This window comes from Acomys minous (assembly GCF_964271855.1).
Source record: "Acomys minous genome assembly, chromosome: 6".
Taxonomy (NCBI): domain Eukaryota; kingdom Metazoa; phylum Chordata; class Mammalia; order Rodentia; family Muridae; genus Acomys; species Acomys minous.
This window is the reverse complement of record NC_140487.1, coordinates 111,839,133-111,854,775: the sequence shown is the minus strand read 5'-3', so window position 1 is coordinate 111,854,775 and position 15,643 is coordinate 111,839,133. Positions and strand designations below refer to the sequence as shown.

Sequence of the window (15,643 nt, the reverse complement as noted above, 5' to 3'; positions counted from 1 at the left end):
AAGAGGCTGTCCACAGGGTAGGTCTCTCTTGCTGGGAGATGAGTTTCCCAGTGCACACTACACAGCTTGAAATGTGGTGCCACTGTGAGACCCTTGGCACGGCTGCCTCATGCAGTCCTCGGACAACACGGCTGCTTTTCTGATCCCCAGTGTCCAGCATAAAGTCCAAACATCTAATTTGCATCAAGGCTCTCCAAGACGCTAAGCATCCCTTAGCATTCCGGTGCATCTTTTAAACCTCTGCCTGAGCTCTCCAAAGGCTCAACGGCACATGAGCTAATATGTAACTGTTCTACACAGGGAGACACTGGCACGGGGACCCATGAGCCTCTGCCCAGAGGCCAGACTACATTAAATGCAGAAAAGCTTCCTGGACACTCATGAGGGGAGTCTCTGGACCCTGTCCTCTTCCTCTCTCCTCCCCCAGGGTAAAACTGTGGCCATGTTTACCCTGCCTGAGCCTCTATCCCTCTGTGACCTCTGTTGATGAAACCAGGGGTGGAGAGCCGGCTTCTGTAATCAGTCCAGCAGCTGGGCCGGGCTGCCAGGAACTTGGAAGTGGGACATGAGAGACTGGCTGGGTTACCTTTAGACACTGGACCAGTGAGGTCACATGACCGTGGGGTGGTGGAATGAAGCTGCACTCTGCGGCCTATGGGATGAGAAGGGAGCAGAAGCAATCATCACATCAGACAGAGAGAAGGTGGACAAGGCAGCTGCCCAGCCTCAACTCCCTGGCCACTTGGGGTACACATGGATGTGCTGTCCAGTTCCAAGAGGCACCCATTTCTCTGAGACAAGCTTCCTTTCCCCAGAAACTGCCTTGAGAGCAGTTTTTTGTTTGTTTGTTTGTTTGTTTTTTAATCATCTATAGCCTCCAGGATCCCATTGAATTTTTTGTTTCATTTATTGAGACAAGGTCTCTTCTGTTATGCAGCCCTCCCTGGCTGGCCTCAAACTCACAGAAATCTACTTGCCTCTGCCTCCCAAGTCCTAGGATTAAAGACATGAGTTGCCATGCCCCACCTACATAATTTTTACCCTACAACAAAGAGACACATCAATATGCAAACCGTGAAGATATTAATCCTGGTTATGCTGCCACTCTGCTTTTATTCTTATGGCACTTGGGATTGGACCTAAGTCACTGAGCTGTACTGTATCCCTGCCTTAAGAATATTAAACATTGCCGGGCCTAGTGGCGCACGCCTTTAATCCCAGCACTTGGGAGGCAGAGGCAGGCGGATCGCTGTGAGTTCGAGGCCAGCCTGGTCTACAAAGCGAGTCTAGGACAACCAAGGCAACACTGAAAAACCCTGTCTCAGAAAAAAAGAATTAAACCTTGAAAATGAAATCCTCAGTCAGATGAGGTACCACACATCTATAATTGAAACACTCAGGAGGCTGAGGCAGAATTTGAGGCCAGCCTCAAGCTATATAGCAAGACCCTACCTCAAAAAAGAAAGAGGCCAGGCGTGGTGGCACACGCCTTTAATCCCAGCACTTGGGAGGCAGAGGCAGGCAGATCACTGTGAGTTTGAGGCCAGCCTGGTCTACAAAAGTGAGTCCAGGACAGCCTAGGATACATAGAGAAACCAAAAGTCACTGGGCATGGGTGTGGTGGTACCTACCTATACTCCCAGCATTCAGTAGTCAGAGACAGGGGTATCATGAACATGAATTTCAGGCTAGCCTGGGCTAAAGCCTGTCTAAAATACAAACACACACACACACAGAGAGAGAGAGAGACAGAGAGAGAGAGACAGAGAGAGAGAGACAGAGAGAGAGGATCAGAATTTCAACTATGCAGTGTAAGACATGATATAGATTTTAGATAAACATTCTCCTAACTCTGACCCTTGCCCCACCAGTCAGTTTTGAGAGTGTGCCGGTGTCCACAGCAACTGCCTCTTACAAAGCACAGGTCAAAACGGTCTCCTGGCTTCCTGATATGTGTTCTTCCAACCAGCCCCTGAATTCACTCACTTGTGCTCTCCACTAAACTGAGCTCACTTAGTCTTCTACCTGGAAGCAGAACTTCCTCCAGGAAGTTCCCATGATGCACTGGCCCTCGCTGGCTCTCTCCCTAGCTTGTCCCTTCTGCCTCTGACAGCGCTGACTGTGCCTTTCACTGGACACTCAGGACAACTCCAGGCACCCTCAAGGCAGGATCATATGGCCCTGGAGTCCAGCACAGAAGGGGCATCAAGAGCTGCACAAAACCCCAGCAGCCAGCCAGGCCTGCCATGTCACACATGGGAACTGCCTTACTTTCTCTGTGAAAGTCAGAGGATGATGACAAAGGCTCTAGATGGTCCAGGACAGGAAGGGGCTGTCTGATTCGGGGGATTATGTTAATACACCCTCGGGTGGCACGGAGACCCACAGTGAAAAACAAATAACCTTTAGCAAGCCAGTGAGGTTAGGCAGGGAGGGACTGGGAGACTGGGCTTCAGGGTGAAGTGATTGAGGTCTGGAGAAGTTCTAGAGGGAGGCCAGGCCGTGAGCATGGGAAAAAAAGGGATCAGGGCTGGAGGTTAGGGCAATGAGGGAGAAATACCAACTGGCTCCACTTCCTGGAGGGCTCTGGGAGCTCAGGCAGTGTCCTGCCCTCTCTGTGTCTCGGTTTCTCCACCTTACTTGAGAGAACTTCTAGCCCATTTCTCTCTCGCCAGGTCCTTCAGCCGGGACATTCTTGATTCCTGTGACCTGTCCAGGGTCCTTCCCAGTAGGGTTGACAAAAAAGTCCTGCAAGTCCCAGGACAGTGTCCCTAGTTAACTTCCAGGAAACCAGTTAGAGTCTTGACTTGAGAAGCAACTGCATTTGCAAGCCTGGCCTTAGGCTGGTCATGCCCAGTACTGAAGGGAGAAAAAAAAAAAAAAACCCCAGTATCCAACTACATGTAAGCACAGTATAATACAGAGACAAGACCACAAAATCAACCAGAAAATTCTAGAAACATCTAATTCAGAAGCGAGACTCTTAATTTTTGGGACTCTGAAATGCTGAAGGGAAAAGCTGTGCTTGGGGACCTCATGCCTTTCTGCTGCAAAAACAAAAAACAAAAAAACAAAAAAAAAAAAAAACAAACAAAAAACAAAAAACAGCTTGCAAGTGCATGGATCTGAAAGGAGGAGGGGGAGGCGGAAAGCTGGGTTTTATCTGGTCTGGGGCAAATCTGGGCCCCTCCTTGAGCCCATTCGATTTCCAGACCCATTTCCTCTCCCAACACAAGGTGCTTATGCAGCCAGGTAAGGTCAGTCAGAGGCACAGGCACTTACAGTTAGTGCGGTCCCCTTTCCTCTGGTTCAACACACTAATGGACAATTGGAGAAGAGGATGATGGGTAAAATCCCTAAAGATGCTGAAGAGTCCTGAAATGTGGAGGCTCTGAGCCTATGGTCAAGAGGCTTTCCTGAGGACAAGACTAAGGCTACGGCGTAGCGTTTCCCTGTGAGCAGCCAGTAAGATGCCCACATTTGTGGGTGGACTTCAAACTACTGTTTTTTGCTCAAGCAATCCTAGCCTTGCTGTTTCTAGTCTTCATAAAGACGTATACTCGTGACCCAGGTGTGGTGATGCACCCCTGTGATACCTGGAAAGGTATTCTGGAAAGGCCTAGGCAGGAGGAAGCCAGCTTGGGTGACAATAATGAGCCAGTTTCAAACAAGCATTCCTATCACATGCACAAGAAATGAAGCTCCAAGACATCACTATCTAAAGAGATCTGTCAATTAACAAGACAAAAATGTTATCATCTTTGCACACATTGCTTCCACCCTGCCACAGCTCTGTGAGGTAAACAATTATCTCCACTTTACAAATCAGGTCACATGGCCAGCCACACTTATCTTGCAAACTGCATGGCCAGGGCCTGGACACAGGTCAGCATTACTTGAAATTGACAGTCGGTACACTTCTCTGCCTCTCAACCAAGGAGGAAAGAGCGGAGACAGAGGGTCAGCCAGCCAGGAGCGAAGAGGAAGGGAGATTTCCTAAGACCTCAGCTCTGAGTATTTCTGTGTAGCTTTGTATCTGCCACACAGTAGGTACACACTATGGGGAAGGGAAGGAGGCCAGGCCCCCCCTGCCCCCACCTCACCCACTGAGGTCCAAAATGCCACCCCAATTCAAGATATCCTCTGAAAGAGGCCTGTGGTTACGTTTTCCTCCTTTGGCCCCAGACCACAGGCTGTCTGTGTCTGCTCCAGAATATTCCTTGCGGATGAAAAGTTGCAGCTAGTTCAGAGAAGAGGAATGAACTCCAGTGTGCATGGGAACGGGGTGGGGCAGCCTACAAGGGCGAATGAGAGAGCCTGGGACACTTTGACTGAAAACACAAAGGAGAGAGGGGAGGGGGAGAGGTGCCTATAAACTTGCCCGCCACAGCCAAGGTGAACCCCGGCTCCTGGCGCCTTCCCATTCGCATTCATTCCACAAGTCGAGCCAAGTCGCAGAACCCGGCGGCCAGGAGGAGGGGGCCTCCTCTCTCCTGCAGCCTGGAAGAGGTTAAGTTCAGGACTGAGCCTGCTTCTCAGAAAGGGAGTGACTTGGGGGGGGGGGGTTGCATATTTGTGGGGTTCCAAAAAAACAAAAACACAGAGCTGTAAGCCGTTGAGCAAATACACATATGATGGGCAGGTCGCCCGAAGTATTTGAGAGATGTGCCCCGACATGTGGAGTCTGTATCGAGGTGACCCCGAGATCCCCCCACGAAGTCCCTCTGGTCCCTCTCTCGCCGGCTCCACCGTGAGGACGCAGATGTTTGAGATGAACTCAGTTCCCACAGATCTAGGAGGGGCGGGCGGGTTTCTGGAGCGCAGCGAAGAGCCATCGAAGCTCCAAGCACTCCTGCAAAGGTCAAAGCCAGGCCCGGAGTTGACAAGAGCCCCTTCCCGCCTCGGCCCCCTTACCTCCTCCCTTGCCAACGCCGCCCCCCGGCACCGGGGCATCTTGGCGGCGAAGGCAGCTGCCCCGGCTGGAGAGCTGAGGTCCTCCGCGGTGACGGCCAGGAACTCCGCGACACTGAGCTGCTCGGGCATGGCGGGGGCGAGGCAGAGTTGCCGGGGCTGCCTGAGCGGGGCGCGGGGGGGGACGCTGCACTTAACCGCGACTGGCCGGCTGCTCCGCACTGGGCCTGCCTCACTACCCGCAGCGTCCCAGTCCAGGCCTCCTAACTCCCTGACTCCGGGCTCGCCCCGCCCCGCCCCGCCCCTAACTTCTCTGCCACGCCCCCATCCACCAGCCTTTCTCGGTCCGGCCACACCCCCGACCCGTCCAACAACCTCCCTGACCACGCCCCCGATCATTAGTCTAACTCCATGCCCACGCCCCCATTCCCTGCTCCCCTAACACTTCAGCCACACCTCAGTCCTGCCCCTAACTCACTGGTCACGCCCCAGCCTCGGCCCCCTTCTCTGCCCTGAATCCAGATTTACAGTTGGGAAGAGCTCTCCAGGGACCTGGCTTAGACTCCCAGGCCCCGCCCCCGATCCGCCGCCCTTACTTCCTAGCCCCGCCCCCAAGACCTACACCCTTCTGAAGGCTGCACTCAACGCCCACAGCCTGCCTTGCGGGCCCCGCCCTTGCAGCCCTACAGGGTCCAGCCTCGCCCTTAGCTCGATGCTCCGCCCATCGTGTGCTTGCTGACTGGGCGGTTCGCTTCTCTTTACTGTGTAGGCTCTTCAGAGCCATCATTTACCTCTATCTCCTGAGTGCTGAGAGTAAAGGCAATATAAGATCACCGCCATCACTCAGCTGTGTACCACTGAGTCAACTGCCTCTCTGGTTTTTAAAAGTACTTTACGAGTTTGGGTTCATGTCATAACCTACAGTATATAAGAATGGGAGAGGGTCATCCTCATCTCAGGTACACAGAAAAGCTCGCATTTTTTGTTTTGTTGCCAGATTTCTTTTTGTTGTTGTTGTTTTGTTTGTTTTGTTTTGTTCTGTTTTGTTTGAGACAGGGTTTCTCTGTGTAGCCATGGCTGTCCTAGACTCACTTTGTAGACCAGGCTGGCCTCGAACTCACAGCGATCCGCCTGCCTCTGCCTCCTGAGTGCTGGGATTAAAGGCGTGCGCCACCATGCCCGGCTTTGCCAGATTTCTTCATTCTGCCTGTGGGCCGTCCGTCCTTTGCACTGCCTTGGACTCCAGATCCTTTTTTTTTTTTTAACTTCTGCTTGAAAGCCTTATCTTCCTCATCCATTTCCTTGGGCCCTTTTAGGGGCATCTTCTTGCCACCTTCGGCACCCAAACTGTCGCCTGTGGCCCCTTCCCCACACTAGACCTTAAGTGGCCCCAGCAGCTACTTCAGGCTTCTCTGTGTTGAGTGCATCATCCCTCCAGCCTCTGAGAGCCTCTCTGTCTTCACTTCCTTCCTGTACCTCTGTGCCGGTTCTTTCTGGTTTAGTTCTGTTTGCTTGCTTTTCCTTTGTTTTGAGACCGACCTTCCTCTGACTCTTTCTCCTTCGTCCTCTGCCTCCGCTCTAGTCACTGACTTCCTTAGTGTCTCATGAACTCAACTAGACAACATTCCTGCCTCAGGACCTAAAAACCTGCCTCTTCCGGGGCCTGTAGTCAGTCAGATTCCTCCTGATTCAATCCCCCCGCCCCCCCTCCCCCGCTGCCTCCTTCAGTTTTTGTTGATTTGATGATTTTGGGTTTTGTTTTTCCAGGCTTAGCTCAAATGTTTCCAACGTTACCTTGAGGCGTATCCTGGCCACCTTGTTGAAAACTAGTCACTTGCTGCTTCCTTCCCTGACCCCTGGCTGCACATCCCACATCCTCAACCATCTTTCCCCTGCTGGGTTTGTTGTTGTTGTTGTTGTTTGTTTGTTTGTTTCTCTTATCCAGCACTTTTAGTATGCTACGTTTTGGTTTGCGTTTATTTTTTTGTTTGTTTTGTTTTTTAATGTGTGTGGGTGTTTCACCTGCATATATGTGTGGGCACCGTGTGAATGGATGCGGGGTGCTTTGGGATGCCAGAAGAGAGCCACCGGCTCCCTGGCAACATGTTGTGAGGCAACATGCAGGCGCTGGGACCTGAACCTGGATCATCTTCGAGAACAAGAGCTCATTAACCACTGAGCTGTCTCGCTAGCCTCTTTAACAATTTGGTTTTTTTTGCTGGGCGTGGTGGCGCACGCCTTTAATCTCAGCATTCGGGAGGCAGAGGTAGGCGGATCGCTGTGAGTTCGAGGCCAGCCTGGTCTACAAAGTGAGTCCAGGACGGCCAAGGCTACACAGAGAGACCCTGTCTTGAAAAAAAAATTTTGGGTTTTTTTTTGCCGGGCATGGTGGTGCACATCTGTAATCCCAGCACTTGGGAGGCAGAGGCAGGCAGATCGCTTTGAGTTCAAGGCCAGCCTGGTCTACAAAGCGAGTCTAGGACACCCTGTCTCAAAACAAACAAGAAAGAAAGAAAGAAAGAAAGAAAGAAAGAAAGAAAGAAAGAAAGGAAAAATTTACAGTGTGTGTGCTTACATGTGTACACATGCATGACACTGAACTTATGAGCTCAGAGGACAACTTCCTGGACTTGGCTCTCTCCCAGTTCCAAGGACTAAACTCAAGTCATCAGGCTTGACAGCAAACTCCCCCTTTTTATTTATTTGTTTATTTATGCCGAGACAGGGTTTTATGTAGACTCAAACTTAACGTGTAGTCATGGACAGTCCCAGACCCCTGACCCACATGCTGCTACCTTCTGAGTCCAATTGTAGCCTTGTGTCACCTCACCAGGTTTATGTGACACTCTCCCCTTGCTGGCCAAGAACTTTAATGTACTACACCTTTGACAGCTGTCCAGGATGATTCCCCACACCACACACACACACACACACACACCCGCCACCCCTCTCTCTTTCTGAGAAAAGGTCTTACTATGTAGCCATGGGTGGCCTGGAACTGACTATATAGACCAGGCTGATCTCCAACTCACAAGAGATCTGCCTGCCTCTGCTGGGATAAAAGCATGTGCTACCATGTCTAACCTCATGCTCTCATTTACTGTTTGCTCTTCTAACCCCCTGTGTACGTTGTTAGGAAAAAAAAAGGGGGGGTTGTTCTGGTTAGGGCCTTCTAGGAGAGCAAGTTCATGTCCAGAGGCACAGACTGTCTGGGGGTTGAACCCTGTCTTTGCTGTCAGCCTTGGGTAAATAGCTTCATTTCTGTGGGTGCATCTCTCCTCTCACAGGGGCAGTGAAGATGCCTTCCCTCCCAGGGTCATCAAACTGAGTAGACGGTACAGCGGAATGCAGTGTTCACCATTGTCCCCCACAGCTGACACATAGCAGGCATGCGGGCAATGACCTCGTCATGGCATGCCAGTTTATTTACACGTGCTCGAGGTCAGCTGACCCACAAGCGGAAAGGGCAGACTTTGAATCTAGGCTCATCTGACGTCAGACTCCATGCTGCTCTTACTGCTGTGTGAGCTACCTTCTGGAGACAGGCTCTGGAGGACATCATCTCCAGGATGTAGGTAACGTATGATCTCTAGGACACATGAGGACCGAGCTCAGGGGAAAACAGCAGCAAAGAGGGTTCCTCACCCGGAGGACCTGGGCTGTGTATGTGTACTCTTGCCCCCTAGCCCCAACACCTTCTTGATCTAGCGTGATCTGCGTCTGCAACCTCTCAGGGGAAAAGAGCCAACCTCCACGCAGTTCCCGAGGGCACCAGACTGCCCTGGGATTGCTCTTGTCACCTGCCTGCTGTGCAGCTTGTCCCTTCACTCCATAGCTCACAGCCACCTGTAATTCCAACCCCAGGCAATTCCCAGAGAAAAGTGTGGATGGATTAAATACTTCAAAAAGGAGATTCCCAAAGAGTCAGGAAAGCCATGATTGGTTGGGACCTTCTAAGGAGATAGTTAGTAGGTATATACCAGACATCTGCTGTATTGAGTGATTGGATGTCAAGTCACCACCAGAGTCCTAAAAAATAAGATTAAGGGTGGGCAAGACGGCTCTGCGGCAAAAAGTAGTTGCTTCCTGTCAAACCTGAGAAGCAGAGGCAGGCAGATCTCTTGTGAGGTGGAGGTGAGCTTGGTCCACATAGAGTTAGTTCCAGGCCAGCCACTGTTTTTTTGTTTTGTTTTTCGAGACAAGGTCTCTCTGTGTTAGTCTTGGCTGTCCTGGACTCACTTTGTAGACCAGGCTGGCCTCGAACTCACAGCGATCCACCTGCCTCTGCCTCCCGAGTGCTAGGATTACAGGCATGTGCCACCACGCCCAGCTCAGCCACTGCTACATAGGGAGACCACAGCCCAAAAGCAAAGAAACAAAACAAAAGAGCATGATTTCTTTGAAAGCCTGGAGATCGGGCTGGAGAGATGGCTCAGAGGTTAAAAGTACTGACTGCTCTTCCTGAGGTCCTGAGTTCAATTCCCAGCCACCACATGGTGGCTCACAACCATCTGTAATGAGATCTGATGCCCTCTTCTAGTGGGCAGGTGTACATGCAGGCAGACCGCTGTGTACATAATAAATAAATGTTGTGGAGTTTTTGCTTGTTATTTTTAATTGTAATTTTTTTTGTTTTTTTTGAAATAGGGTTTCTCTGTGTAGCCTTGGCTGTCCTGGACTAGCTTCGTAGACCAGGCTGGCCTCAAACTTACAGCGATCTGCCTGCCTCTGCCTCCCGAGTGCTGAGATTAAAGGCATGCGCCACCACTGCCTGGCTTATGGGTTTGTTTGTTTGTTTTTTTGTTTTTTGGTTTTTTTTTTTCCGGTTTTTCGAGACAGGGTTTCTCTGTGTAGCCTTGGCTGTCCTGGACTCCCTTTGTAGACCAGGCTGGCCTCGAACTTACAGTGATCCACCCACCTCTGCCTCCCGAGTGCTGGGATTAAAGGCGTGCGCCACCACGCCCGGCTTTCTTTTTGTTTTTTTAATAAAGACTGGAGGTTTGAGTTTGATCCCTGAACCCATGTAAATCTGGAAAGCAAGAATCCACCTCACAAAGTTGTCCTCTGACTTTCACATGCATTATACATGTACACACACACACATGCACACAGTCATACATACAAATGATAAAAAAATTCTAAAAGATGTTTATGATGATTTTAGATGGCTCAGAGGTTAAGCACACTGACTGCTCTTCCTGAGGTCCTGAGTTCAATTCCCAGCAACCACATGGTGGCTCACAACCATCTATAATGAGATCTGGTGCCCTCTTCTGGTGTGCAGGCACAGAACATTGTACATATAATAAATCTTTAAAAAATAAAAATACTTTTCATTTTATTTGATTTGTATGAGTGTTTTGCCCACATCTATGTATGTACACCACATGTGTGCATGGTGCCTATGAAAATCATAAGAGGACATAAATCCACTGGAATTAGGGCTACCATTGGGTGCTGGGAACCTAATCCAAGTCCTCTGCAAGAAGAGCAAATGCTCTTAACCACTGAGCCACTTCTCCAGCCCCCAGTGGCTAATCTTGTAGAAGGAGGAGGAGGAAGAAGAAGAGGAGGAGAAGGAGGAGGAGGAGGAGGAGGAGGACTTGAGAGGCTGTGGGTGTGGCTATTGACAGATTGCTTGCCTTGTGAGCTCAGAGCCCTGGATTCCATCCCAGAGTGCCTCACATAACAAGTGTGTGGCGATGCATGCCAGCAATGCCTGCGATCCCAGCACCGGAGAGTCAAGGAAGGAAGGATGGTAAAACCAAGGTCGGTAAAACCAAGGTGATCCTCTGCACTAGAGAGAGTCTGAAGCCAAGCTGGGCTACATGAGACGTTGTCTCAAAAAGAGGCAAAGCCAGAGAGAGGGCTCAGCGGTTAAAGTGTAAACTGTGCTTGCAGAAGACTCAAGTTCGATTCCCAGCACCCACATCAGGCAGGCCACAGCTACCTGATACCCCAGCCCAAGGGATCTACCACTCCCCTGGCCGCCTCATATGCAGATATACATATGTAAATTAATAACAATAACAGGAGGTGAGAGGCGTTGGGATGAGGTGGACATCCAGGACATGAAATGTTATGAAAGTTATATTTATCAAAACCTTACTCTGGGGGCTGGAGAGATGGCTCAGCAGTTAAGAGCACTGACTGCTCTTCCAGAGGTCCTGAGTGCAATTCCCAACGACCACATGTTGGCTGACAACCATCTATAATGTGCTCTGAGTGCCCTGTCCCCCAGCTGCAGCTGACAGGCACCAGGTGTCTCTTCCAGGGCGCCAGGGACCTCCCTGGACTCAGCTCTGCGAAGACTTGGCCAGGTCTTCACAGAGCAATCGAAACAAATAGGTCTGGAAGAAAGGCAGACCTTTGTTCCAAGGTGATCTCATGTTTCAGAGACGTCTGTTTGTGGACATTGAAATATGAAGTATGCGCCACATAACAGACATGATACGGAGAAATTTATTATATGAGCCTGGGAGAACAGGGAAGTGGGAGGGACATCCCAGAGAGAAGGACAGATGGTTTGACCTTTTATGTACTCCTGGGCAGGGGCACACCTAGTGGCAGGTAGGTAATGACATCATAGGTTGCTGGGCAGACTGGGGCAGTATGCTAACATTCTTCTCTTTTCCTATAATTTTTTTTTTTGAGACAGGGTTTCTCTGTGTAGCCTTGGCTGTCCTGGACTCGCTTTGTAGACCAGGCTGGCCTCAACCTCACCAAGATCCACCTGCCTCTGCCTCTCTGAGTGCTGGGATTAAAAGCAGGAGCGACCACACCAGGCTTTCTAGATGGGTTTTGAAAGGATATGCCTTTTCTCGTGGCTGCATTTGGCACTGGCCACCAGAGGGCAGTAGTGCTCACCTTGGATGAACAGTGACCATTTCTGGCACCTAGGCAGAGCTCAGGGCAACACCCTCTGAAGGCCCTTGTTGTTTTAATTTTCTCTCGTTTTTCCTTCCCTTCCCTCATTTTTTGCAATAAGGTCCCACTATGTAGCCCAGGCTGGCCTGTAACTCTCCATGCTCTTGCTTCAGCCTCTGAAGTACTAATAGGTAGTTTCTAGTGGCCCCATTCACAAAGGGACCACATATTTCTGAAAAGATTTGTGCCTTGCCTGCATCAACACAGACACCAGCCAACACCGCCCAGCGCATCCTACTGTTTCTACCCTGCTGGGGCCATCTGGTGTGAGTGTGTTTCCTGGTCTGTTTTCTGTGATTAAGACACTGTTTTTCTGTAAGAACAGAAAACCTTGTATGCATAGTAATGAATTTATTTTTTCAGGACAGGGTTTCTCTGTGTAGCCTTGGCTGTCCTGGACTCTCTTTGTAGACCAGGCTGGCCTTGAACTCACAGCAATCTGCCTGCCTCTGTCTCCCGAGTGCTGGGATTAAAGGCGTGCGCCACCACCGCCTGGCACAGTAATGAAATTTTATTGAAGGTAATAACTTTTCACAATCTCCAGTCCCGAGCGAGATGGTTCAGAGTTCATTGTCACCCATGGCACAAGAACCACACACCTTGCAGGGTGTGAATGAAGTGTGTTCAGAACCAAGGCGGCCTCAAAGTCCCACAATCCCAGCTCCCGAGTGCTGGGATTAAAGGTGTGCACCACCACTCCTGGCCTCTGCTTCACCACCCGGCCGGTTCTAAGACTCTTACATTTTCAGCCAGGCATGGTGGCACACGCCTTTAATCCCAGCACTTGGGAGGCAGAGGCAGGAGGATCCCTGTGAGTTCGAGGCCAGCCTGGCTTACAAAGCGAGTCCAGGACAGCCAAGGCTACACAGAGAGACCTTGTCTCGAAAAAAAAACAAAACAAAGACTCTTACATATTTTCATTACTAAACATCTGGTTAGGTAGACATAACAAAAGTCCTGCTGAGGCCTGACACACACTGCCCTCTGTGGTCTTCTAGCCTTGATTTAACCCAGAGCTTCTGGTGCCTAAGGGCTCAGCTACTGATACAGCTGCCAGGCTATGGCCATTCCAGCTGCAAAGAGGAAGTAAAGGCTGAAAGCAGGTGTACAGCATGGACCAGGAAGGAGACTTCTCACCCCACCGTGGCATGGCATAGATGCTCCATCCATAAATATCTGATAAAGGAAAGACCCTTGCTCAAAAGGGCAAAGGGGCTACATTCACAGGCCTTGGGCAAACCACCATTTTAAATTTTTTTTTTTTTTGGTCTTTTGTCATGGGTAAAGGTGCAGGCAATGGAACCCAGGTCCTGGATTTGAACACCTGGACTTGCACAGATCCTACCGCTGAGCTACCCCCCCTCCCCAGCCCAATTCATACACTCACGCGCCCGTTTCCAGAAGGAAGGCTTGGAGTTTTCCAGTCAAGGTGCTGAATTCTTTGCATGCTGATCTCAATTCTACTTGCCTGTGGCTCCTTTTTATTTTGCAAGACTGTATTGAGTTGGTTAGCTTTTGTTTAGGTATTTGTCTCTGCTTAAAAGGATTAACCTATAATTTTGTGTGTGTCTTCTTCGATGGGCTGTACACCTGTTACAGGCTGCTTCGGGTGTGCAGTTCAGGGGTTTTCAAGCTACTGGGAAAGCTAGGCAGGAGCAAGTAGGGCTGGTGGTGGCAGCTGTGCACACCTTTTAACTCCCAGCAGTGGGGAGGCAGAGCCAGGCACATCTCTGAGTACAAGTTGGTGGTGGTGGGGGCGGGGTTTACTCATCTCAGGTGAATCTAGCTTGTGTTGTAGTGGCAAAACTATCCGTGATGCAGCCATATCTACCAACCTAGGGTGCCTTTGTCACCCTCCACTCTGTACCCAGCTCCAGCTCTCATCCTTTCCCTCCCTTCCAGAACTTAACCACTAATTTGCTTTCTGTCTCTATAGGCTCGCTTATTCTGGATATTTTATATAAATGAGGTTGCACAACTTATGTCTAACTTTATTATGTGGATACACCTATTTACTCACCAGCTGTGATCACTTGAGCTGTTCCACTTTTTTTTTTTTTTTTTTTGGTTTTTCGAGACAGGATTTCTCTGTGTAGCCTTGACTGTCCTGGACTCACTTTTGTAGCCCAAGGTGGCCTCGAACTCACAGCGATCCGCCTGCCTCTGCCTCCCGAGTGCTGGGATTAAAGGCGTGTGCCACCATGCCCGGCTTTGTTTTGTTTTTTGAGGCAGGGTCTTTCTCTGTAGCCTTGGCTGACCTGGACTCACTTTGTAGAGCAGGCTGGCCTCGAACTCACAAAGATCCACCTGCCTCTGCCTCCCAAGTGCTGGGATTTGTTGCACTTTTTTGCTTGTTTCTTCGAGACAGGGTTTCTCTGTGTAGCATTGGCTATCCTGCACTTGATTTGTAGACCATGTTGGCCTTTAATTTACAGTGATCCACCTGGCCTCTGCCTCTCCAAGTGCTTGGATTAAAGTTGTGCACCACCACTGCCCGGTTTGTTATTTATTTATTTATTTATTATGTATACAGTGTTCTGTTTGCATGTACACCTGCATGCCAGAAGAGGGCACCAGATGGTTGTGAGCCACCATGAGGTTGCTGGGAATTGAACTCAGGACCTTTGGAAGAGCAGATAGTGCTCTTAACCTCTGAGCCATCTCTTCAGCCCCCACCCCCCTTTTTAAAAATTCATTTGTGGTTGGCTTTTTGAGACAGGATCTCACTGTGTAGCTTTGCTGACCTGGAACTCCCTATGTAGATCAGGCTAGCCTCAAACTCACTCAGAGACCTGCCTGCCTCTGCTTCTCCAGTGATGAGAGTCAAGGTGTGCACCGCCATGTCTAGCTCTGCATTGCCTTCTGATTAGTAGTTATAGGAGTTCATTTTCTCAAGATTATTATATGTGGGGGCTAAAGAGATGGCTCAGCAGTTAAGAGCCCTTGCTGCTCTTCTAGAAGACTCAGGGTCAATTCCCAGCACCCACATGGCAGCTCACGACTTCAGTTCTAGGGGATCCAGTGCCCTCTTCTGCCCTCAGTGGGCATACATGTAGGCAAAAATAACCATAGACATAAAATATTCTTCTTCTTCTTCTTCTTCTTCTTCTTCTTCTTCTTCTTCTTCTTCTTCTTCTTCTTCTTCTTTTTTGGTTTTTCGAGACAGGGTTTCTCTGTGTAGCCTTGACTGTCCTGGACTTGATTTGTAGACCAGGCTGGCCTCGAACTCACAGCGATCCACCTGCTTCTGCCTCCGGAATGCTGGGATTAAAGGTGTGCCCCACCACTGCCCAGCCAACATTATATATATATATATATATATTTTTGTTGTTGTTGTTGTTGTTGTTGTTGTTGTTGTTGTTATCTTGAGACAGGGTTTCTCTGTGTAGCTTTGGCTGTCCTGGACTCGCTTTGTAGACCAGGTTGGCCTCAAACTCACAGCGATCTGCCTGCCTCTGCCTCCTGAGTGCTGGGATTAAAGGCCTGTGCCACCAGGCCCGGCTGACTTTTTTTTTGTTTTTTTTTTGTTTTTTTTTAAAAGACATCTCATGTAGCTGAGGCTGGCCTTGAACTCCTCCACCTCCTGAATGCTGGGATTCAGGTATACACCACCACACCTAATACTTTATCATGTTCCTGTCCTTTCCAACAACAACAAAAAAATTATTTTAAATTCTTCGGGCTAGAGAGTGCTTTACGAGCAAGCGCAAGCAACAGCGGTCACAGAAAAGAGCAAAAGCAAACGTAAGGAGCATGGCAGCGTGGACCTCAACCCCAGTGCTCAGGCAGGGGGGCGCACGAGGCT

General features: G+C 49.9%; 1 protein-coding gene and 1 long non-coding RNA gene across 3 annotated transcripts in view; one reads left to right on the top strand and one right to left on the bottom strand.

Annotated features, from left to right (window-relative positions):
• The window catches only part of ASAP3 (ArfGAP with SH3 domain, ankyrin repeat and PH domain 3), a 43,222-nt gene extending 38,027 nt beyond the window's left edge, over positions 1–5,195 (bottom strand). For both annotated transcript variants that reach the window (XM_084788278.1, XM_084788279.1), the window contains exon 1: positions 4,915–5,195. In XM_084788278.1, the coding sequence (XP_084644404.1) occupies positions 4,915–5,043 (129 nt within the window). In that variant the 5' untranslated portion in view covers positions 5,044–5,195. The remainder of the gene's footprint in view (positions 1–4,914) is intronic.
• Positions 1–15,643, top strand: part of LOC311601058 — a 403,201-nt gene that overhangs the window by 97,022 nt on the left and 290,536 nt on the right. The gene's annotated exons all lie outside the window — the stretch shown is intronic.